Source organism: Oncorhynchus nerka, linkage group LG20, assembly GCF_034236695.1.
Source record: "Oncorhynchus nerka isolate Pitt River linkage group LG20, Oner_Uvic_2.0, whole genome shotgun sequence".
Taxonomy (NCBI): Eukaryota; Metazoa; Chordata; class Actinopteri; order Salmoniformes; family Salmonidae; genus Oncorhynchus; species Oncorhynchus nerka.
The window spans coordinates 72803318-72829628 of NC_088415.1; the positions used below are offsets into that span (position 1 = coordinate 72803318).

The 26311-nt window shown below is 42.8% G+C and overlaps 2 protein-coding genes across 2 annotated transcripts in view; both read right to left on the reverse strand.

The window, feature by feature from the left end:
- Positions 1-12656, reverse strand: part of LOC115103090 (protein patched homolog 1) — a 33606-nt gene extending 20950 nt beyond the window's left edge. Inside the window, 5 exon segments of the mRNA XM_029623715.2 lie at positions 83-174; positions 313-382; positions 483-672; positions 10075-10267; positions 12157-12656. Of these exon segments, the coding sequence (XP_029479575.2) occupies positions 83-174; positions 313-382; positions 483-672; positions 10075-10267; positions 12157-12303 (692 nt within the window). The 5' untranslated portion in view covers positions 12304-12656.
- Positions 12657-19274: 6618 nt separating this feature from the next.
- Positions 19275-26311, reverse strand: part of eif2b3 (eukaryotic translation initiation factor 2B, subunit 3 gamma) — a 48726-nt gene continuing 41689 nt past the window's right edge. The window contains exons 11-12 of the mRNA XM_029623716.2: positions 24136-24239; positions 19275-19495 (exon numbers count right to left, since the gene is read on the reverse strand). Coding sequence (XP_029479576.1) covers positions 19443-19495; positions 24136-24239 — 157 coding nt within the window. The 3' untranslated portion in view covers positions 19275-19442. The remainder of the gene's footprint in view (positions 19496-24135; positions 24240-26311) is intronic.

The following is a 26311-nucleotide window of genomic DNA, read 5'->3' on the forward strand; positions in this document are numbered from 1 at the left end:
CACTAAAACACATTCTGTATTTCCAAGCAATATGGAAGAAAACAATTTGCATCATTTGAAGAACAATTATTCTGGAACTTACGGTAAGTATGCTGACCCCCCCTGTAGCTTTGCACCTTCCCAGAAACAGTCCAGTGGGGTAACAATCATACAGGGGAACAGCTTGTCAATCATCTGCAAACCATGGATACATTCATCAGTTATTAAGCAAACTATCAAGAGTACATAATACAGAATAAAAACATACATGTGAATAGTCATGGACAAAACATTACAGGCAGGGATATTTCCTTAAAAAAAAAATCAACTTACCCTTTCAATCATGACATTTTCTATGATAGGGACACCAGATTTGTAGCAGATTTTATTGAGATCCCATGATCTGAGGAGAGAAGACATACAGAACATGACATATGTGAGACCAGACAACCCCCTTTCTTTAGCTGTGACGTAATCACCAGTGATCCCATGGGTCTACCTACTTTCCAAACAGAGACACCTGGACCTTGCTGGCCGAGAGCGCTGCCTCCAGGTGAAGCAGCAAAGCACCCTGGGTCAGAATGTTGGTCCCTTCCTGTTTAGGGGTTTGTATGAGCATCTGTGATGTGAACACAGACTCCTCTCCCTGTTTCTCCTTGGTGTAGCGCAGCTCCCGACTCACTCGGCTACCGGCTAGAAGAGAGAAGAAGAGAGATGGAGAGGGGGGATTGGGTTAAAGATTCATCTCATCTCTCACGTATATAAGAGCTATCGGGTTATTTATGGTCATTGCGCTGCGATGTGGCAAGACAGCTCAGCCTCATTACCACTGCAGAGGAAGCATGACGCAAGTTGAAACGTCAATCAACAGAGAGAGTGAAGAACAGAAAGGTCCACAGATTGTACAGTTCTAGAAATATACCCTTTTGAAGACTCACAGTTTTAAGATTCACAGTTTAATTTAATAGCAACCAGGGTGGTGGGAGAAAAAAAGTCATTAATTAGGCTGAGTTTCAAATTTCCAACTTTCTGCCAACCCCTCCTCCTGACTCTCCAAGACTTAGATTCTAAATAGCTGTGTAGTTCAAACCAGAGACCTTGGCATGGGTCCAAGTGATACAGAGACCACAGCAGAGAGAGAGGGGTGGAGAGATGGAGAGAGAGAGAGACGGGGAGAAATCGTCTGATTATGACTATGCACAGCTCATATTATTATCAGACTAGTGCAACAAGCATTGCAGACACACACAAACAAGTTCAGAGTTGGCTCCCTGCATTGAAATGAGTGTCGCGTGAGTGTAGTGAACGCAGTACACACACATGAACACAGATTGGCCAACACCCTTGCCAATGTTGGTTTTGAAGGAACTTCAGACACAAAACGTCTAGCCAAGAGAAATGAGTCAAAGCTTCTCATTGGCTCCCTCTGTGAAGCAGATGTGTCCTGTTAGGGAAATCCTCCTCACTGTGCCCAAACCCCATCACTAACAACACGGCACGACACAGAATGGCAGCACCACCATCCCCAGTTTCACAGTCTGTTTCACCTGGGGCTTGAATGTGTAAGAAACAGAAACAGCCAAAAACACAGCCTCTAGCCTAGACAGACGGTTTCAGTAAAAAACCAAGGCACGATATGCTACCCATTCTTTACAGCAAACTTCCACCATACCAGAACTAACCCATCAGAGAAGGAGAGGGAGAAACTAGGAGAGAGAAAGAACAAAAGGTGGTGCCAGGGCTGGATGAGGGAGAACAACGAGGCAGAAATTCTGTTGATGTGGTATGCAGAGCCCGGCTGAAAGCATCAAAGCCCTGAGAGGAAACTCTGGAGTCCAGCCCCCTAATTACCAGAGGCTGCCCTGAAAAGAGTGAGCAGGGTATCTGTGGCCATGCCAAGGGCACATGAAACACACCGCTCTGGATCAGAGTGGGCTCGTCTGCCCCTCCGTGTTCCACTACATGACAATCCCGCAGAGGCTGGCTCTCGCTGTGGCCACCTCGCCTCTCCGCATCTCTCCCTCTCTCTCGTCCTCTGTCTGTCTTCCTCGCACCACCTCCCCAAATCCTGAGCCAGCTCCTCTAATTGAGGGAGGAGAAAAACGGGTCTCGAAGTGTAAGATCAAGTTATAACTGGCTTGGAAACACATCACAATCTTTCACTGCTTTCTTCTAGCCTTCATAGCCTACTTGTGAATTCATAAAAGAAGGTAAGCTAATGTAATTTGTGATCATGCAGAATGTGCCCATGCACCAAATAATCAAAAGCAAAGTGCTTTATGTTCGTGAAGCCATCACTTTTGAAGTCAGCCTTGGTGCCACTCATGAACAAACTGTCCTATCCAATGAACAACAACCTGAAACACTCAGGTTACATTCACACTAGTACGTGTTAACTTGTTTTCGAACTCTGATTAAAATCAAACCAGACTTAAGAACAGACACTTGTTTGACTTGAGACATTGTGCTCATATTTAATACATTGGGGCATCTACAGGAACTGACTTTCAAGCTTTGGGCCTGTAATTACAGGGATCCTGAAGTAAATTATAGCTATTTGTGTCTCGTTCCGCCCATCTGGACCACCCAGCTAGAACCCCGGTTGGGGCCCCGGCCCAACACTCAGTCACTGCTCTGCTCTGTGAGAGAAAGCTCAACCACTCACCAGATGGAGGCTTCACTAGCTCTGCTCCACTCTCTGCTCTGCTCCACTTTCTGCTCCACCCTCTGCTCTGTTCCACTCTGCTCCGCTTTCTGCTCTGCTCCACTCTCTGCTCTGCCCACTCTCTGCTCCACTCTGCTCTGCTCCACTCTCTGCTCCACTCTCTGCCCCACTCTCTGATCCACTCTCTGCTCTGATCCACTCTCTGCTCTGATCCACTCTGCTCCACTCTTCTGCTCTGCTCCACTTTCTGCTCCACTCTCTGCTCCACTCTCTGCTCTGCTCCACTCTCTGCTCTGATCCACTCTCTGATCCACGCTCTGCTCCACTCTCTGCTCCACTCTCTGCCCCACTCTCTGCTCCACTCTCTGCTCTGATCCACTCTCTGTTCCACTCTCCTGCTCTGATTCACTCTCTGCTCTGCTCCACTCTCTGCTCCACTCTCTGCCCCACTCTCTGCTTTGCTCCCCTCGCTGCTCTGCTCCACCCTCTGCTCCACTCTCTGCTCTGCTCCACTCTCTGCTCTGATCCACTCTCTGATCCACTCTCTGATCCACGCTCTCCTCTGCTCCACTCTCTGGTCCACTCTCTGCTCTGCTCCACTCTCTGCTCCACTCTCTGCTCTGCACCACTCTCTGCTCCACTCTCTGCTGTGCTCCACTGCTCCACTCTCTGCTCTGATCCACTCTGCTCCACTCTCTGCTCCACTATCTGCTCCACTCTCCTGCTCTGCTCCACTCTCTGCTCCACTATCTGCTCTGATCCACTCTCTGTTCCACTCTCCTGCTCTGCTCCACTCTCTGCTCCACTCTCTGCCTTACTCTCTGCTCTGCTCCCCTCTCTGCTCTGCTCCACTCTCTGCTCTGCTCCACTCTCTGCTCCACTCTCTGCTCTGCTCCACTCTCTGCTCTGCTTCACTCTCTGTTCTGATCCACTTAGCCTGCAACCAGGAGCCGTTAAAGAGACAGGCGCCCAAATACTTTTCACAAAGCAGTCAGGAAATTTATAGAGAAGTGTCTGGATTTGGTGTCCTTTGGAAACCTGCAGAAACCGATGTGAAGGGTTAGCATTAAGCCAAAATAACTTTTAATTAAGAGACAGTTGTCAAGACCTAAGACATGTAGCTCTCAGTGTCCTTCAGCAATCCCATATTGGATGGGGAAATGAGATAACAGTAAATCATATCAACATAACATGGTTGAAGAGATCAGGGAGCTCATACTTCTTCACAAAGCCACTCCAAGAAAAGCACCCCCATTTGTTCTCCCTCTGTTCCATTTTTCACTTCAACCCCCGGAGGTGACACCCCCTTTACAGACCAATTAATCCCCAGTTATGGTCCATCTCATCTTGCAAGCATATGCAGGGATACTATCCATCAGTCAAACGTGTTTATATCACAGACATAGTGGAGCGAGGACTGCCTACCATAGCCATTCCTATGCTAAAGCTGAAGCTAATCTCCATCCAGATGGGGTTCTCACTTCTTCTCAGAAGAAGGCTGGGGGTTGGGGCTGGCCAGAGGCAGACAGACAATGGTAGCAGGTTTCAGGGAGAAGGCCTCCCACCCAGCGTCCGGACCCAGGGCCAGGTGCGTGTGTGTGTCTGTGTCTGTGTATGTATGTTAGCTCCCCTATCAGTGAGCAGTATGGAAAGTGGCATGTAATTAACCAAGGAGATAAAGACCCCTGCTCCTTGGTGTCAGACCACTGATGGACCCTGTCAGCTCCAATCTCCCTCATGTCCAGCCCACCACCACCCAGGAAAAGACCACCACCCACAGACCTCACAGGAGACAACCGTACCATACTGTACTGTATCAATGTATACCCTCTCCATGCCTGTCTGTTATGTTGTCTGCCTATCCATCTGCACAGGTTTAGTGATTGTAAACAGTTGAGATCAAACTCAAAAAGTGTTGGTCAAAGGCAACACAATGTAGCCAATCAAATGAGGAAGAAGTCCCACACAAGAAGCCGAGCTACTTCTCCAGCTTCGCTCAGAGACTTTTAGGCGCCATCACAAAAACCCAATTATTAACCCAGTTAACAATTAGGACTGAGCCAGCAGCAGCACCATTCGCATGCAAGCTCTAGGTCCAATTCCAGTCTCCATTAGCGGAGACCACCTTCAAAGTGTTGTGGGCCAGATTAGCTGGATTAGGAGGCCACTGAAAGGACCCATGCTGCTTTGGAGGAAGTCCCACAAGGAAGAGACATGCTTTACCTGCTTCAGCCGCCAAAGGAATAAAACAAAGAATATACGGTGTTGTACTGTAGCACAGATTAGATCTTCTAGGATACAAAATCACAGATGTACAAACTCAAATGCGCACACAGCCTCGCCACTCACTCACTCACTCCCTCACTTAAATACATTCACATAGAAAATAGACTTAGCTGGAATGGTTCTGTTTAGGAACTGTCAATCTGTCATCTTGCCCATTCCCCCTCTTTGTTATCCATTTAAAAAAGCATGCAGTATAAAACCAGAGGGATAGATTTGGCCCTGGCTGGTCGAGAGCGAAACAAGTCTTTGCTGAAATCAAGCTTTAGTTCTACTGCCATTTTCTGTAGGCCATCCTTTTACAGAATCAGCAGCACCTCCCCATCCCAGTTCAATGTGTTACTTAGCAGATAGAGAGGCTCCTAATTCTGAGAGAAAGCAGGCAGAGCAGCAGAGATTGAATACAGGCTTTTGTCACTCCCCTCCTGAATTTCTTTCAGATGTTTCCCAACAAGCAGGAAAAAATAAAGAGGGAACTTTCACAACAAAAGCAAATGGACCAAGACTTTTTCCCAGCAAATAAAACAATGCAGGCGTTGGGGGCCTGGCTTTCTACCTTAACGAGAAATACAGTGTGTGTCGGTCTGTGTGTGTGTGTGTATATGTTGGGGGGGGGTGTCTGAATTGGACAAGGTGGTAAAAGGAGAGGACACTGAGGTATTCCTTCACCCCAAAAAGTGAGAGGATGAGAAATGAAGTTCAATTTGAGAGGAAGAACTGAAAAAATACCGTTGAAAGCGAAAGGCAAAAAGAATCAGTTTCAGTTACAATCTATTCAGATCTTGATACTTCTGTCAGCATTGACATAAATTTCCACTGGTGTTGGCATTTAGGCACTTTCCATTTCCATATGTATAGGCTTGCCTGTACTAATTATGCTAATCATCCCTAGTGTTGGCTGCTGCGAAAATAGTCACATTAGGCACTCCACTGGCTGCTAATGCAGCTTAATGTGTGGTTGAAACATACATTCATCCCACGGTGAAAGGCAAAAATGTCCCAAATTGCTGGTCTCATTCAGCCTAGAAATACATTTATTGAGCCCAAGGACCATCCCCCCCCAACACCAAGTACAAAGAAAATGTTTTTCATTCTTCTTTTTCCAGAGGGGGTGCAAGCGGAGAGGAAAATGGGCAAACTCTACCCAAAAAGGTGACTGGTGTCACTTTATTTAAAGTTGACCAAGGAGAACAATCTCTTTTGGCAGGATTTAAGAAACTGTCCAAGTGAATGAAATAGAGATTTATACAGGAGATGTGTGAGACTGGGCTTGCAGGTCTGTAACAGGGATAGGCCTTCAGCACTCCCAAAAATGCACACCAGTGTCTGCAAGGACTGGTGCAAGGACTGGCAACATAAAATACAGGATGCTAAACAGGTCTACAGTTACATATAGTGCAGAAATGTAACTATACATGTAAAAAAAGCCAAGTCCCATAAACACTACATAACTTGAAAAGATAGAGTGGCTATGAGTCACTGCTTTAATTCTGTATATCTCCAAAAAGGATATAATTTAGCACTGTATATTATAATTCTGTCCACAGTGGACGGTTAATGGCGACTTCAATAACTGAGGGAGCTGGTGAGGTTTTGCATTCAGCTCTTGTGTCTGCCCCTTGAGGAGAGGACTGAGGCTGGAGGATTGCAGAGTAATGGGAGGTGTGGGGGGAACGAAGGAAGGGAGGGAGGGGGTTGAAATAAACATTTTCAACTGACCCAGGTTGACTCTGGCCTTGTTTGTTCTTTCTACTGGTGAGGTCTGAGGCTCAGCAGTTGGAGTTTATTTATCTAGCTGGGGCACTGTGGCTTGCCATTCACCTACAATAATGCCTCATAGACCTTTCATTCTCTTGTAGCAGACCCTGAACTGGAAGACTGTGTATTTTCTGATTAATTATAGCATTTACCTTGCATTTTTGTTTAGATAACTGTTCCAAACACTGAAACGTCCACATGTTTCCCTCGTGCTGCTAGGGCTCTAGAAGGTACCTACTGTTCCCCTCGTCCTGCTAGGGCTCTAGAAGGTACCTACTGTTCCCCTCGTGCTGCTAGGGCTCTGGGAGGTACCTACTGTTCCCCTCGTGTTGCTAGGGCTCTAGAAGGTACCTACTGTTCCCCTCGTGCTGCTAGGGCTCTAGAAGGTACCTACTGTTCCCCTCGTGCTGCTAGGGCTCTAGAAGGTACCTACTGTTCGCCATTTGGAGTAGGTCATTCATGCTCTCTGTATATGTTATTTTCCCCACTTCTACAGTCTCTTTTTAAAACACAAATCCCAAGTCACTTTGTAATATTTGCACAGCTTGTCTGTGTGTACATGTCTGTCAAGATCATCAAAACTGTGTCAAGAAGGATGGGTTTAGTTCATGTGGGCTACCAGTACATACTTGTACATTACATGTAAACATTTATTTTCCACTCTAAATGCTCTATTCAAAGCTTTTTGCTGGTCTTTGGTGGTATATTTTACCCACTACAAAATATCAAACCTTTTGGGTAATCTACTGTTGCCATAGTAATAATGCTATAGCTAAACATATATTACATCCAGAAAAAACAACTCCCTACCCAGGCAATATACTTTTTCTTCTAAGTCCTGCTTGAACTGGTGAGAGAAATGTGTCCTGAGAGAGAAGCCATACTGTTGTTTTTAGGGAATGGGAAAATGTTGAAGTGTATACCCCTAAAACCTTCAACCCCAATGCTCCCCCACCCCCACCCTCATCTCCCTGCACTTTATTATTCCCCTTTTCTTCCGACAGACAATACACGCTAGGTCACATTCTCCCCAGGTCCCACCCATGACTGCTAGCCCCCTTTCCTGTGTTGTTGCTTGCTCTTCATTGCTTCTGAGGTAGCAAAAAAATGTTCAAAAGAAAACAACATATGACTAACAAAAAAAGGTTCCTTAGCTGAATTTAGCGTGCATTATTAGTCAGCACTCTGTCTGTATTAGCCAACCAGTGGAAGTCGTCTGTCCACCTAGAGAAAGAACCGCTTAGGCTTGTATCTGTCCTTCCCCATATGTACACCTTAACAGGTACCATATGTTTAACTACCACACCTTTCCTCAGTTTGAAGAAATCTACTCCCATATGTTTCTGACTAGCACCAACTACTGGTTTATATACCACCAATAGTATATCAACATTCAGAACAGACATACTAGTCCCAGCTAAGGCTGTAGTGACAGTGTACAGCAGGGATTTGCATTATCAGGGTCGGAAAACAAATTCTCTCCAAAACACTATTTTCGACTGTCCTATGGCACAAGTTTTAGCACATTATCCTGGGCTAGGTTAGGGTTGGGTAGAATGGGGTAGGCCAGGTAGGGTATAGGGTAGGCTTAGGTAAGGACCCTGGTGGTCGGACTTCACAAACAGCCGGACATCTATACTAGCATGGTGGCAAACGTGACATTTGGGTGGGAGTTGAGTTGGGGACAGATATGGCCTGAGGATATATGATGGGGGGCATATGCTCTCAGGAACTCCCAGCTGGCCAAGTGTGAGCCCAGGAGGCCTCATATCAGCACCCTCATCCCTCATATGCGGTCAGAATACACCTCTGCATGTGTTGACAAGAAGACCCTATAGATGTGCGTTCTGTACTGAGAAAATATTAAGCCTTCTACACTTGCTATTTTTAAAGTTTGAGTCCGGACTGTAAGTTGTTGATGAATAAAATAATGCTCTTTGGACACTCATCTTTTCTAAGAGAGCAATGAACTTCTCTGTTTTATTAGGAGATATTTCCTCCCTTTTGTAAAATTGTGTGTGTGTGTGTGTGTGCGTGTGTGTGTGTGTGCGTGCGAGAAGATCTAACCTCTCCTTGTTACCAAACCACTTACTTTTCATTCAACTCTGAGCAGCTTTGTCAATGGGCTATTGGGGGAAACAACACAGGCAGAAACTTTAGAAACATGGGCACTGCCTCTTAAAGGAACAGCATTCCTTTTCAGCATTTGGGCATTTCACTCAGAATGACTCCATGATTAGGCATAACAAACCCATATGGCTACATCTAACAACCTCCTTTCAGAAGACAAACGGTTAGCTTATTTAATGTGTATGAAATACACACCAGTACATTACCAAAATACTGTGATCATGACAAATTACACTGCGATAACTTCACATCTTGTTCGTGAGTCAGACTCAGACAACTCAACTACAATCTGACAAGCAAATCTGAAAATCTTTGGCTTCACCAATCTGACAAAAACTCAAACACAGTGTGTCAGACCACAGGCATTTCATTGACAACAGTAGTAGTAGTCCCCTTCCCAGCCAAAGTGTTGCTACGGAATAAAATACACAGATACTGAGTGAGTGTTTATACTACAACTCTTTTTACAATGTGCAAAACAGGTGGGAAATCTTCAGTTGTATTAACATATTTTTTGTAGGAAAGGGGGTGCTTTTATTGTTGAATGGAATCCAAGAATAGTTAAGGACCACACAGGGAGCTAGGGGGGAGGGTCAGCTCCTCAAAGATGGCTAACGATTCACACAGCCCATCTGCTCTTGGGATCAGGAGTGCGGCAAAAGCCTAGGGGGGCTTAAAAGGAATTTGGCAGTGTGAAAACCAAATAAAGCTGCCCGAATATGCACCGATAACCCAGCCTGCACACAGAAAGGACGGCAAATAAAACATGGATCATGGAACCACCATGGCAAACAATACAAGGCTGATGAGAAGAACAAGAGATGGCCTGCATTTGCAGTGAACACCAACGCTAGCTCCTTGTGTGCAATAAAGTAGGAATATCTTGACCCATTCTCCATTCCCAATGCAAAGCAACTTTGGCATCAGCAAAAAACACACTCAAAAGTGCAGATCTTACAAAGTACCACAACTTTCAATGTTTACAAAAGATTACAAAGGAAAAACAAACACATTTTTGTATATCACCCAATCATGAATAAACAACTGTAGAGGATCGTCTCTACAAAAAACAGCCATCTCAACTACTGATCGACAAATCAGTCAGACAGCACCCATACAGTTTCCTGTCCCCCCTTCAGTAGTAGTTTAGGTGGCAAAATGTCTACAACAAGTTCATTTGGGCAAAATAAATGACCCCTTTCTCCCCTTCCCAGACAACCCCCCCAAACCATACCCCAAAACTGAAACGCCAGACTCACCTTCAACCCACAGTTGCTCAATGTCCGTCTCAATGGCAGCAACCCGCAAACCCACAGACAAGGCACCGAACACAAGCAGTCCAATGAAAAGGACTTTTCCACAATGTCGCTGGATGTGACAGCCCAAAGAAAACAGAAGAGCCTGGAACCTCGCCCGAACCCACAACGGGGCCTTCTGACCCACAGCCTTCCCCTAAAGAGACAAGAGGAACATGGAGGGAGAGAAAAGTGTTATTACCTTGTTATTACACATTAATAACAACATATTGCATTACATGGACCGTATGGCTATGGCATAGACGAGTACAAGTTTTCACTAATGGAAGACTACATTGTTTCTAACTGTAAGATAAAAAAAAATCAATATAGTAGTATAGTAGCAGAGAATGCTATGCTAATAAGATAGCTAACTTGAGTATGACTTTCATTGTGATAACGTGACATACTTAAGGGCATGTTCAACATTACAGTATCTACTGTATTAGTCAGCTACTTGAGAGTCTTCATGTCAGTTGTCCTGTAAGCAAATCATATCTATGTGAAATACATCACTGAGCTAATGTCAGATCTCGAGACCATGTGAATATCGGAATATAACCAGCCAGAACCCTAATTGATAGTAGGTCATTGAGGGCCCAACATAAAAAAGGGTAAAGCAATGGCCAGTCTTTGGATTGGAATTGGCCCTCACAGTTGGCACAAGCGAAGTCAGGGTGCCACTCATCACCAGAGGCATGGGGGTTTGCTATGGAATCAAAAACCCATGACATCACAATTATGGTTACATGGTTTGGACTTAACAAAAATAAACAGCATAGTTGTCAAATGGGATATCAAGTACTCTATGCTGTTCTTGTGTAGCCTACTACACATGAATAATACACTATTAACAACTAGGATTAAATAAGCATCTAATAGAGGCTATCATGTTTGCATACTGCCTTACTCATTTCATATGTATATACTGTATTCTATTATACTGTATTTTAATCAAAGCCACTCCGACATTCCTCAATGTAATATTTCTATCTTTCTTAATTCCATTATTTTACTTTTAGATGTGTGTTTTTTGTTGTGAATCGTTTTGGATAGTACTACACTGTTAAATATTACTACTCTGTTGGAGCTAGGAACAGCATTTCGCTCCACCAGCAATAACATCTGCTAAATATGTGTATGTGACCAATACAATTTGAGTTGAACACTTTTGTGTACTTGGACTAGGACTTTTTGTCCAATCTTACAATATTTCCTTTTTTAAACACTCAGCCAGCTGCCCATAACAACCTCATGGTAAAACATATGAAACCCAATGCTGTTGTGCACTAACGCAACTTCTAGTTTTAAATGGAAGTTGAAAGATTACAAGATTGCACATATTTGAGTCAGGAGTGATGTAGACTATACCGTACTTTCCTTTATAGGCTACATACCTTCTTACAGGCTATGCAAGGATTTGACAATAAGCAGTTTCTATACCAAAAATCCCTTCTCCTATAATTTAAAATTAAAACACTGTCTGAAGACCTTCTACTTTACAAACAATGTCACCGGTCTAGTACAGACACTGGACAGATGTTTTGGTTTCACTTAGGAGTTTTGACACATTTCCAAGCGTTCATGCGGTCCAGTGATGCTTTGTCAGATAAAACGTAATCAGTGAATTCCTCTGTAAGACCCACTGCATTTTCAAACAAACTAGCCCACAACGGGGACCCTGCGTCTAACTGGTTACAAACAGAGTTGAACAGATCCCACACACGCAGAAATAACTATTTTGAGTTGTATTGCTTCTAAAAATGAATGGATAAAGTTATTCTCATTCATAGGGGGATCGGGGCTGGAAGTGTAAAATCAGTGCGTGCCAGTAAATGTTCAAATGTAACACCGAAATATCACTAGAGTGTAATAGCACCGTGTATATCACATTGTATGACATTTTGACATAAAACTCCCTCAATTGATATTCCTCCATTCGAGTAGTAATAACATCAGTTTCCGCAAAAGTACCAGAACATAACGCTCATTCACAGAGACGATGAATGAAACATTAAGCATATTCCATCGAAAGCATTTCATCACCTTAGAAATCTGTTTTAATGCGAAAGCAGCGTGGCAGTAGCTGGGTCTCCGGAGAAGATCTGAGTTTACTGGCGGCGGAGAACGCATATAATTTGGGGGTAAATCTCCAAAAACACCGGCCCCTGGGACTCTGGGATCCGAGGCCATAGTCCAAACAAGAAAACAAAGCACAGAGCAAAGCAAGAGAGAAACAGTGCGAGTTCAGCAAAAGCGACAATAATCCAAGATAGAATACTAGCGCATCCACCGGGTAAAAGTTTGGATAATATATTCTAGTCTTTCCTTGAGCCAAAGTCTTGCAACTCCATCCCAACATTATGTGCCCAAATCCGTATAGATCCTTCAGTCTTCATCCGTCCTAATAGCTTATAAAACAACGTTTCGAAGTAGGAACGTCTCGATCAGATCTCTAAGTCTGCCTCTGATCCCGTAGCAGTAACATTTGGAGAAGTTAGCCCCTCTGCAAATCCTGAAAAGGGTGGTTTGATGGAAAAGTGCTCTGGTTCTCATTGGCCAAGGAAGAGGCAAATTACTTTGCAAACATCTCCTATTATTAGCTGCTAAGCAACAGCTCACCAAAGTGGAGAGAGGGGGAGACCACCCAGGCAGCCCTTCAAATCGAGGGGAGGGGGGAGAGCGAGGGGGCGTCAGAGAGAGGAACTCTTTCAATAAACTCAGCACACTGCTGCCTGCGCTGTTCTACACACTCCCAATTGCCTTATCTCGGTTATAAGAAGCAATCACACATGCCATCTATTGATAAAACAGACACTTTATTTTTTAATCCAGAGTCGGATATAAATAAAAGTAGAAATTAATCGAGTAGTTTCTCACACATAAATACAAGGGACTGAATAGTCTAAATTGTGTACTAAACTAGCCTTATTTATTGGCATGAGAGTTTTCAACTCTATAAAGTAAACCAAGTGTTTACTGTAAAACATTCAATGTTACTTTTAAAATAGGTTTAAACCAATTCTAACTCTCAGACTATGGTTCACAGCTTCAAAGTGAACTCCTTTGCTTGACTTTGGCCCATATCAATCTCACTATTTCATTAAACAAGATATACTCTGTTTGGTACTGTATTATGTGTGCAGGGGTTGTGTCTATTTACACCTAATTGCTGTACTGACATGTTTAATTCCACTGTGCTGTGCAGTTTACCAAACAGCTGTGATGAGTGTGTGTGGTGTTGGTCTTCAACATTGACAGCTGCAGGTTCTACTTGCCCCGGTGTAGGGCATTTCACTTCTAATGGGGTTTGAGCAGGACCCTCCTACTATTGCCAGGTAGTTATTTGTTTCCTCTCTGTCACAGCCTACTGTCAAGTACTTCATTCTGACTTTGTTTACCTGAGTCTGAAGGCAATATAGTTTATTATAGAGTGAATGTAAGACATGTATACACCAGGATGGTGTAGGCCTGCACAAAAGCAATATAAAGTATAGATTATTTGTGCTCTATTGAATAAATAAATGGAGTCAGGAGTGAAAAAAAACCCATGCGCTTGTCTTTATTACAGAAAGTTAAATGACAACAAATGATTATGGTTGGCATACGTAACAATCAAGATGGGACAACAAACTGCTGATAAGTTAAATAAACTTGCTATTTGCACTTTGGATGTGTAACAACAGCAATAGTTGCCACTTTATGGAACCATTAAGGTTATTTCCTCCCAGCTCTATAATCCTTTCATCTTGTACATTGTTCAAAAACTGTGAAGAGAATGACTTCACATTTAAATAGATTAGCACACACCTACATGACTGAGACATACTCTCTTTTAGTCTACGCATCCTTTGGCCAATTTATAAAAAACATTTCAGTTGGTGGATAACATGTAGCTTTCAACCCAGGCCTTCAAGATGACCATTGGACTGAATTTGATTTAGACTGACTTAAAACAAAAAGAAGTGTGATACTTGACAAGCATACATGTATAATTGCAACTATATCAGTATACATACAATGTTACATACTGTAGGGGATTCTTGATTTAATTCAATGCAAACCTCAGACTCCAGGTCTAGCCTACATACTGTATGTGAGCGTGGACAGAGATGAGTGGGAAAGGATATTCATATCATGGTGGCATACAGGGGTGGTACTAGAGATCAGCTAGTTACTCAATTTGTTCAATTGGATGAGGGGAAAAGGCAACTGGAAATTGGAGCTAATATGGAATGTGAGGAATTGCCCTGTGTGGTAGGGGGCCCCTTGAAGCCTAACAAACTGAGGGAGGTCTGGTCCGAGGTCTAGAGGCCCTGAATAAATAAACCCCAGAGATGACCATGCGCTGTCCAGATATCTGCCATCACACAGCCTCCCCAACATAAACCACTCCCTCTCGGGCCCTGGCCTGCCTGCCTAGCCCCGGTTCTGTATGTGCAATTGCAAAGTACGGAACCACTCTCGCACTCAAGCATCACACGATCTGTGCTGCAGTTGACCGCGTGATTAGTTATCGTAAACCTAGGCGTGCTTGCATTTCTTTCTCATATGGACCAGTGGAGACGGGCACACATTCTACTAGGTTAGAGTTCACATGAACTGACGGGGCCAAATCCTTTGCAGTTTACATTAGCACCTAGAAAGTGGGATAAAATGGAGTTTCTTGGGGGTTTAGTTGTTATTTGTGAAATAGTACATGCAGAGAAGTTAAAGTTTTAAACGCTAAAAAGGCTGGTTTTCTTGACACAGATTAAGCATATTCCTGGACTAAAAAGGCTGGTCTTCTGGACACAGATTAAGCATATTCCTGGACTAAAAAGGCTGGTCTTCTGGACACAGATTAAGCATATTCCTGGACTAAAAAGACTGGTCTTTTGGACACAGATTAAGCATATTCCTGGACTAAAAAGGCTGGTCTTCTGGACACAGATTAAGCATATTCCTGGACTAAAAAGCATGTTCAATGGGTATTCTCCCTTGAAATAGGTTTTTAGTCCAGGACTAGTCTTAGGGACTGCACACGCCGCAGCGAATGTTGATCTGCCGTTCATCTGCAATTCTTTCGCCTTTTGTTCGGCCCGGTGTGTTTAAGGGACCACCCGCCGGTAGGCATCTGACTGCTGACATTTTCGGCCAGTTTTCACTCGGTTGGCAAATTATGCCAGAAAATTAAGTCTGGAGCGGCACTCTGTTCAGAGGTGCTAAGTACTCTCAGCTGGCAAACTCTACTGGTGTCCATGCCTTTAATATGTGTCCAGGAAACCAACCCATAACGTGGCATATCGGCAATTTTTGTACATCATATGAAAGTCAACAAAATAAGTAACTTTAGTTTTGTAGATACATTAATTTCCATTTTCTTAACAACCGTGCAACTACTTGTAACTTCATATGGCTGATAGGCTACATATAACTTCATTGCTATGATGTGTGAATACAGCATTCTGGTAACTAGAACAATTACAATGTTCAACATGGTATAAGGTATTCTTTTTCAGCAGGGACCACATTTTTCTGCCAACATTTCTGGGGACCCGATTTTTCCCCAAAGAATTTCTCACTCCACCCACCCCAAATCCAATGACACCTTAAAATCAGTACATTTAGACTTTTACATGAACAAATATCCTTCAATTAATTGCATTTTCATCTCTTATCAAAATGAAAAGAAACCAATAAATACATTTACTCAATAAAATTTAATTTTCTAATTAACTTTCCCAAAAACATGGAATATAGTCCCATACAATAATCAGTACTCTTGATTTGTTCCAAAAATAATTGGTGACCCCACTGCAGTTCCCCCCCAAACCCACTAGGGGTCGCGACCCCGACTTTGAATACCACTGATTTAAGTTCAATTTATTTTACGTTATTGCAACAGATAAATTCCATAAAGAGTGCACTAATTCCACCTTCAACCCACATTTGTCCACTTTTAAACAATATTTGTCCAAACAGAACCCATTACAATCGATTACAATCACTATTAACTAAATGGATTTCAGGTTTGAATAAATCAATAACCAAAACATATCACAATCATGTATTTGAATCAACAAGTGCCAAACCGTAATGATAACAGTGCAACAGTATTACAAGTAATAACAGTAGTATATTTACACAGTAATAAGCACGCAGCACAAATATGTGTACAATCCATGGAGGGACCTATTTACTCTTAAGTCATCCTCTATTCTTAGGTACTGTTAACTTCTATCATTTACTCTTAAGTCATCTTTTCACTGCTGGTGTTTGAAGCACCAAAAAGACACAGCGAACCAAACCAATATTCATTGAGCGCATGTTTAATGAATGTTTACGAAGGGCTTTCTTAAGTATTGGTAAGCCAAAAGGTGCATTGTAGCAGAATGACGTGTACATGTAAGCATTGAAGGGATGTCTTTAAAAGATGAGACCTGCCACACAGCCAGAGATACGATTCATTATGATAATGTATTTCTTTCCCCCTTTGTCATGTAATGAATGGTTTGGTTCCCTTAAAGAGGTATTGTCAGACTTTGGCAGGTGGCAACGATAGCAGAATCAAACTTTGTTTAAGGGTCTCTCATCAACTTATCATTTATTTATCTACCTATTATGCACCTATATTGTGAGGTGGGTTGGGGTTGAATTGAGAGAAAGCGAGGAGAACAGACTACAAATAAAATGCATTGACATGTGTAGTCAGGGCTCTGACATCATTGCATCATGATCCATTGAAAAGTAATATGAAATTATGCACTGCTCTGGTCTTTGCAAGTTAAAAACTACAAACTGGGACACATAAGCAAAGAGTATGTATCATATATCATCTGACAGGAACAGTTCAATCACCCAGAAGAGCTTTGCGTCCATAAAAGAAAACATATCACACAGGGGAATGCATTTAATCTGGCAACACTAAATAAAAATAGCCGGTTGCCAGACTGTCTGACAGACTCAATTAAATACATTAACTGGTGACAAAACCTGTGCACATGGCCCAACATGGCTTTGTCTGGTCTGCTGACTGTGGTGCAGATCATTTATCATACATCTAACCTGCTGCACAGCTTGTTTAGCTAGCTGAAAGCCATGGTGGTTTACTACTGAGATATATCGGAGTTGGTGTGCCTCACGTTCCTATAGGTTATTATACTATACATGGATCCCCCCCACGCACCCTTTGTTAAAGTAGCATAAGCAAGTGTTATTTCTGTTGAGCTGCTTAAAAAGACACTGTGTGTGTGTGCTTCTGTGCGTTGAGGTGGGCGTGAGGGTTGAACGGAGGCATGGGGGACGCAGCAGTGTCTCAAAAGGTAGGGCTGCAAAAAAGGGAGGAAATTAGTTTGTGCCTCAAGAACAGAGAAGACAAATTGAGGAAGTGTTCTGTTAATGTGTAGAGGTCAGCAACAGACATGCTGGGTTTTGCCACTTGGGTGGCCTAGCCAGTCTCTCACCCTCCAACAGGCTCAGCCCTCCAGCCCCAAAACCACCCACCCCAAAAGTCCCAAACTCCACACACACACTCCTCCCTTGGAGCAGAGCTTCTCTTCCCTTTCCCCCTAGATGTCATTTGGTCAGTTTGACCAGCACTCATTTGGCCTGGAAGCCAGGGCAGGGTACTCCTCCACAAGAACTGATGTCAACCAGCTCTCTCGCCTGGTGTGAGTCCCAAATGGCACCCTAATCCCTATACGGATTTGATTTATTTACTGCACTACTAAAATGGGGAATATGGTGCCATTTGGGACACAGACTCTTGGACCAGCTCCTGGACAGTATTTATATTACTGTCTACATGTCGTCTCCATTGGCTTCACAAGGACCAGTGCACTTACACTACTTCCTGCAACTGCCAAAGGCACATTACACCACTGCCTGCCTGTTAACATTAGTATCTTTATTTGGATTAGAGCCTGCCAACGTTCACGGCTAGCCATGCAGCTGAGCTGACACAGAGGTACGGAGGTGTGGACAGAGGAAATCAACAATCATAAAAAATAGCAGTGGTATATCTAGAAGACATTAAACATTCAATTTCTTTTCATCACTTTGAAAAAGTTCCCAAACTGTTGAGTGACCACTCTAATTAATTTCATCCTTTATAGTCTGTCCATGGTGGTGGGACATGTTTTATCATAGTAACAAATAGCCCTATGGAGACTAACCCAGAAACGAGAGCTGATATATGATCTGTTGGATGACATCTGATCCCGAGCCCTGGAAAACACAAGCATCTGCCACATTCAGACCAGAGAGGTGGGGACTGACACTGAACATAGAGCTGGTTAACTCCTAACCTAACTAACACAGCCACAAGGACTTGGGAGTTGGCTGCTGTATAAATATACAAACCTGGCTTTAAAAAACAACCCATGCCAGATCTCATAAATTGGACTTGATGCTCTCAGGTCAGAGGCTGCAGAAAGGGTTGAAGCAGGAAGAAGAATGAAAATAACATTATCTTTCATTTGTTACCATTTATCTGTGTATGCAAGTCTTTAAATGGCCACAAAAAAGGAGTCCTTCGAAGATTTTTTTTACAATAACTTTGGTATCGGGACTTGAATCTACTGTCTGTATAAAGAAAATAAAAAAGCAAAAGTGAGTTGAAAGTTTAGTTATTCTAGCATCACTAACGACAAAAACAAAAGAAGAGAAAAGACAGACAACATAATTACTCTGCCAATGACGATAAATGACTTTATTGGTCACGGACACAATATGAAGCAGGCCACTGTAAATCACACGACAGACGGAGCATCTTCCTGGAGATCTGTCGTCGTTTGTGACTAAGGAACTTCAGACCTGTAATTTAAGAAATGCGCTGGCGAAAGAATGTAATAAATCTTTGACAGCAAAGAAAAAAAGTCAAGAGACCAACTCCTAAATTTCTATCAGTTTGTGAACGTGGGAGGGATTATGTGTTACTTGATGAGATCTCACTGGGTGGTCCAGCCCACCATTTTTGTGTACAAATAAACTTAACCCCCAATGTGCTGCTCTGGTCCTCTGCTGCACCACACGGCATAGACACAGACTACCAGGCTGTATAGTCGTGTGTAGAAATGTATCTATAGACGACAACACACGGACCGAACAAACACTTAAAGCTTTATAGAATCACCCAGAAATAACAGACAAGACTCACACAAAGAACACCACTGAAACTGATCCTTGGGATAAATAAAATTGCTTTTATTTGGACACAATGTAAAAAAAGACAATGGAGATGGTGGGGTGATGTGTGGAACTGCCTGGTGGTCAGTTAGTTTGCCTCACTGCTCTGGTCTGTTGGATCGGTCAATAAGGCGTTGTTCCCATCGGTCAGTCTTCCCCCTTGTCTAGATCTCCATCAGCTGGTCAGTTCCAACGATCACCTCGTTAGTCCTTTCAGCTACAGGTGAGAAGAAACCTCTCACAATTAGACATTTGAGTTAGAAGATTATGAACCTTTGTTCTTCTGTGGAACATAGTATTTGAGATGGACTGTATAATTAAACAGGCCGAAGATCCCTAGACCTATAGCGAGTGGTTAATTGGGTTTGTAAAACAACAGTGTTCGATACACTGAAGTCAAGTTCTGGTCTTTGAAGTACTTTTCAAGCAGAAATTAAGTCACAAGGCAGTTAACATGCTCAACTCAGACAAAAAGTATGCAGTGCATTGCAAAAGTATTCAGACATTTTGGATGTCTTCACATTTCGTGTTACAAAGTGGGATTAAAATGGATGTAATTGTAATTTCTTTTGTCAACAATCTACACAAAATACTCTGTCAAAGCGGAAGATTTTTTTATATACACTACCGTTCAAAAGTTAGGGGTCACTTAGAAATGTAAAAAAAAGAAAAAAAAAAAGAAAAGCAGATTCTTTTGTCCATTAAAATAACATCAAATTGATTAGAAATACAGTGTAGACATTGTTAATGTTGTAAATGACTATTGTAGCTGGAAACGGCAGATTTTTTGATGGAATATCTACATAGGCGCACAGAGGCCCATTATCAGCAACCATCACTCCTGTGTTCCAATGGCACGTTGTGTTAGCTAATCCAAAATGATAATTTTAAAAGGCTAATTGATCATTAGAAAACCATTTTGCAATTATGTTAGCACAGCTGAAAAATGTGTTGATTAAAGAAGCAATAAAACTGGCCTTCTTTAGACTAGTTGAGTATCTGGAGCATCAGCATTTGTGGGTTTGATTACAGGCTCAAAAAGGCCAGAAACAAAGACTTTCTTTTGAAACTTCTCAGTCTATTCTTGTTCTGAGAAATGAAGGCTATTCCATGCAATAAATTGCCAAAAAACTGAAGATCTCTTACAACGCTGTGTACTACTTCCTTCGCAGAAAAGCGCAAATTGGCTCTAACCAGAATAGAAAAAGGAGTGAGAAGCCACAGTGCACAACTGAGCAAGAGGACAAGTACATTAGTCTCTAGTTTGAGAAACAGACGCCTCACAAGTCTTCAACTGGCAGCTTCATTAAATAGTACCCGCAAAACACCAGTCTCAACGCCAACAGTGAAGAGGCAACTCCGGGATGCTGGCCTTCGAGTTCCTCTGTCCAGTGCCTGTGTTCTTTTGCCAATCTTAATCTTTTCTTTTTATTTGCCAGTCTGAGATGTTTTTTTCTTTGCAACTCTGCCTAGAAGGACAGCATCCCAGTGTCGACCTCTTCACTGTTGACGTTGAGATTGTCCATATACCACAAACCCCTGAGGAAGCTTATTGCTATTATAAACTGGTTACCAATGTAACTGGAGCAGTAAAATACATGTTTTGTCATAGCCATTGTATATCAGACCATATACTATGGCTATCAGCCAAATCAACATTCAGGGCTAGAACCACCCAGTTTATAATGGTGCTTTTAGAACAGCTATCTTTTTCAATGGCTGTGATGGGAGAAAACTGAGAATGGATCAACAACATTGTAGTGAGTCAACGCTAATGACCTAAATGACAGAGTGAAAAGAAGAAGACAAATGTACAGAATTTACAAAAATATGTATCTTGTATGCAACCAGCAAAGGAATACATTTCGCTGGTTGCGTAACACTTTTTGTTTGGTGAAAATCCAACACGGCACTGAGTAAATGCCTCCTTTTCAAGCATGGTGGTGGCTGCATCATGGTATGGGTATGCTTGACATCGGCAAATACTTTTTCAGGATAAAAAGAAACGGGATGGAGCTAAGCACATGCAACATCCTAGAGGAAAACCTGCTTCAGTTTGCTTTACTCCAGAGACTAAGAGAGGAATTCACCGTTCAGCAGACCAATAACCTAACACAAGGCCAAATCTACACAAGTTGCTTACCAAGAAGAAAGTGAATGTTCCTGAGTGGCCAAGTTACAGTTTTGACTTAAACCTGCTTGAAAATCTGTTAAGACTTGCTGTCTAGCCATGATCCCCAACATCTTGACAGAGCTTGAAGAATTGTTAAAAGAATAAATGGGCAAATATTGCACAATCCAGGTGTGTAATCCAAGCTTTTATAGAATTACCCAAGAAGATCCACAGCTTTAAAATCGATGCCAAAGGTGTTTCTAACATGTATTGACTCAGGGAAATGAATACTTCTGTAACAAACATTTTAGTAATTTCATTTCTCTTGAAAATAATATGATTTTTCTTCCACTTTGACAGAGTATTTTGTGTAGATTGTTGAACAAAACAAAAAGCAAATTTAATCCATTTTAATCCCACGTTGTAACACAGTAAAGGGAATAAATCCAAGGGTTCTGAATACTTTTACAAGGCACTGTATATTTTCACAATGTGCCAAATCATACACATTTCTAGGATTTTGACACTTTCCCTCTCAATAACAGATGGATCAGGATTTCAGGAGAAAAACAAGGTGAACGCAGATGATTCTTTCCCTCACATAAGGGCGATGCCTAACAGCCTATTGAGACAAACCTGAAGAGAGCCTGCTATCCATCCAGAGCAAAAAAGCTAATCCAAACTAAACCGGGGAAAGTGATTCATGATCCATAAAAATACATTTTAGTGTGAAGGAATCCGAACAAAGGCTCTGTTTTTACATTCAGAGTTAGGAGGAAAGAGAAACAGAGCATAAAACACCAGGAGAGCAGTGTATTTGTGAGGGAGAGGAGGGGAGGAGGAAGAGGAGAGAAGAGCATATCTGTCTCCCTGAAGCATGGAGAACAGTCTTCGTCCTTTATGAAGCAGCAGCAACACCTGCAGAGTCCCACCGCCACCTGACTGCTTGTGCAGTCAGAAGACTTCTGTCTGTCTGTAGCTGCCCGACAGGGTGGTCTCTCTCTCTCCACAGACACTTCCATCTAACTGCTTTATGAGTGGAGGCATAATGCTTTTACCAGTCATACTCCTCATTTATCCTCTGACGAGAGAGGCAACCCACCTGATACGGATGGTGTTCAGAAGCAAACTGAGCCTGTGAGGAGCAACTGCTTCAGGGGATTTATATATAAAGCAACTGCTCTTTGTTTCATATGGATATCATTTCTGTAAAAGAGAACCCACTGTTCACAGTATGCATGTAATATGTATGTATACACAGTGGGCCAATAGCTTGGGGTGATAGAAGTCAAAGCTGTATGTCTGATGGATAGCCATGAATAGGACCACCCTGTGAAGCCAGATTGAAAGGGAAAATAAATACCTTTTACTTCAAAACTAAGTGTTAGTATATCAATCCGAGACAGTCACTATAGTAGAGAAGGCTGTATCTAAGCACTATCCAACCTTACGGCGAAGGCAAAGTTCAGGTTTAACATTAATTTGGCCTTAATTATCCATATCACGTAAGAAGAAAAAAAGAACAGTACTTTTTATATCATTAAGATTAAACTATTCAAATTGAAGGGGAACTTGGCACTTTGATATGATGAGTCAAAGTGCTTTTGACTTCAGAACTTAAAAGAGAACGGTTGTTGGCATCCTCCGGGCTATTTCGAGACTTTATGGCAGTTATTATAAGTGATGCTTTTATAATGATAGGTTATATTAACCTCTGCTCTGTTAGCCTTTTTTCAGGGGCTATCTTTGAATTGTGCTCTCTTGCTGTGCTGTGCTTTAAGCTTATAGGAGTTAGGTGGTGTTGGTGGCGAGGGAGGGGGATGGGGGTGGATGCTGGGCTGGGGGGCTGAGTGTATGGGAAGTACAAGGATCTAGCTTGTAATTTGGGATTTCTGGGAGCCGTTCCATAAGCCAGTGCTTTCCAGGTTATGGCAGGCTAATCAGGTCCAGTCGCACTCCGATAACCATAACGGGCTGGGAAGTTGGATGGGCAGGGTGGAAGGGGGTCGGTTGGGAGGGAGGTAAATGTTGCAGTATTTGGTGCAGGGGGCCATGGTGTAGCAACACCCTGTTGTTCAGTCAATTAGGCTGAGCAGGCCTTGGACATCTTAGGGGCGCCCCTGACAGTGTCATTGATGGAGAGGTTAGAGACCAGGCCAGGACCACCCGGAATACAACAGCCACCAGACACCCTTCCCCCCACCCCCACAATCCCCAAAACACACACAAACATACAAACACACAGGAACACACACACAACCCCCCAGCTTGATCAAGGACTATGGACAAGGGGATTAAGAATATTCCAAAAATAGGGTTAGGTTTAAATGCGCTTTAAGAAGGAGAATAAAACACATGGCACACGCAGGCGCGCGCCACACACACATTCACCCAGTCACATAAACATTGACCCACACAAGTTCACACCCAATAATCACAATTTCTACTTTTGGAACATTCCTCCTGGATACAATACTACATGACTTGTAGCATGTGTCATTTCTGCCCGTTGAGGGACGCATATTCAGGTACCTTTCTCAAACTCCCATTTTTTTTCCAGAAATCCCAGTGGAAAGTTTCCTGGATTTCCTACTTATTCTCTCCTGATTTGGGGAATCTACCAAACAGGATTTCTGGAAAACCTGGGAAATGTTGGGGCACCGGAATCTACTGCTGCTAGTTAGAGTAGAGGGGAGTGGGACTGTGTGTGATAGCAAGGTGAGGTGAGGCAGTAGTATGCTTACCATCTGGCTCTATGCGCTGGGCACTCCCCACCAGGCAGTATTTGATGTCTGCACCTCGGCCAATCACAGCATTACTGCAGATCACACTGCCCTGGATGTTACACCTGTAGAACAAACACAGAGCAGCATCAACTGTCAGTCCCCCTTAAGAACTAGTTATCACACTGTGCAGCTTGTGGGTATCTGTGAAGACATCGCAGCAGAGTTGATTTCTGGCCAGTGGACACTGAAATAACACAGTCAAAATCCTGGTTTTATGTACTGTTTAAACATCTACTCCAATTTCAAGGAGGCCGTTTTCTGGATGAACAGTAACATTCTCCCGTTGTCTGTGGCTGCTTTAAACTGCACAGGCTCTCTCTCTCTCTCTCTCTCACACACACATTTTCCAGGGATCACTTTGGCACTATAAAAACTGTATAACTTTATTTGCCCAGTTTGATGTTTACTTGACATGCCTGGGCCAGGCCAGGTTTTTTTTCAGAGTGGAAGAAGAACATATTTACAATGAACACTTCTCTTTCATGTCTTCAGCTAATTGCCCAGCTGAGGGAGGTCCTTGTCCTTTCCTGCCTCTGACCCCCCTTAAAAGGAAACATGATCCCTCAGAGTTTTCAGCTGTCTTGTTTTATTTTCCTAAAGAGACTAGATTAGCGTCAGTGTTTCCCCTGTATTCATTCATTGTTGCCGCCACACCAGTTATTTTATTTATGGAAAAATACACTCAGTCTAAACTTAAAATGACTAAAACTAGACAAAGTATGCAGAAAAGATCATTGACATATATTTTTTTATTATAATCTTTCAGAAGTAAAACAAAATGCTAGACAGTGTGAAAATAGAAAATGATTTAGATTAAATTAATATTTTGGTCATGGCTGGATTACTGATGGGGCAGGCAGGGCACATGCCCAGGGGGCCTGATTGGGTTTACCATTGGTTTAGTTAGAATGGTTGAGCATAAGAACATAGAATTAGCCATGGAAAAATGCATAGAATTGCAGGAAATTAGTTCACACTGCACAATTTCCTCTCAGCTCCATGGAAAAATGTATCGAACTGCAGGAAACTATTTAAGCCGCACAAACAAGCTGACCACAGCCATTACCACACCGCCCACCACCTAAGACCCTATTGATCCAGAAACACCTGAACAACCCGGCCCCAAATCCCCCACAACAGTTACCAGTGCTGCTAAAAGAAAACCTAGAGGAAAGACTGAGCATGCATTTTGAAGAACAACACCAGCCTCTACCTTGTGTGGGCAAATTATACACCAACATTTAAAATACAACAATGCCATTGTCAGGGCTCCCGAGTGGCGCAGCGGTCTATGGCACTGCATCTCAGTGCAAGAGGCGTCACTACAGTCCCTGGTTCAAATTATTCTATATATTTTATTTCACCAGAGAGGCCAGTTGAGAACAAGTTCTCAATTACAACTGCGACCTGGCCAAGATAAAGCAAAGCAGTGCGACAAAAAAACAACACAGTTACAAGTGGGATAAACAAAAGTACAGTCAATAACGATAGAAAAATCTATATACAGTGTGTGCAAATGGAGTAAAGAGGTAAGGCAATAAATAGGCCATAGTAGCAAAGTAATGACAATTTAGAAAATGAACACTGGAGTGATAGATGTGCAGGTGATGATGTGCAAAAGAGCAAAAAATGTAAATAAAAAAAATATGGGGATGAGGTAGGTAGTTGGATGGGTTATTTACAGATGGGCTGTGTACAGCTGTAGCGATCGGTGAGATGCTCAGATAGCTGATGCTTATAGTTATCAAGGGAGATATAAGTCTCCAACTTCAGCGATTATTGAAATTTGTTCCAGTCATCGGCAGCAGAGAACTGGAAGGAAAGATGGCCAAAGGAAGTGTTGGCTTTGGGGATGACCAGTGAGATATACCTGTTGGAGCGCGTGCTACGAGTGGGTATTGTTATGGTGACCAGTGAGCTGAGATAAGGCGAAGCTTTACCTAGCAAAGACTTATAGATTACCTGGAGCCAGTGGGTCTGGCGACAAATATGTAGCAAGGGCCAGCCGACGAGAGCATACAGGTCGCAGTGGTGGGTGGTATATGGGGCTTTGATGACAAAACGGATGGCACTGTGATTACTCAGCAAACTGGATGCAGTCTGAGTGTTGGAGAGTGTTGGCGAAGTCAAGGAT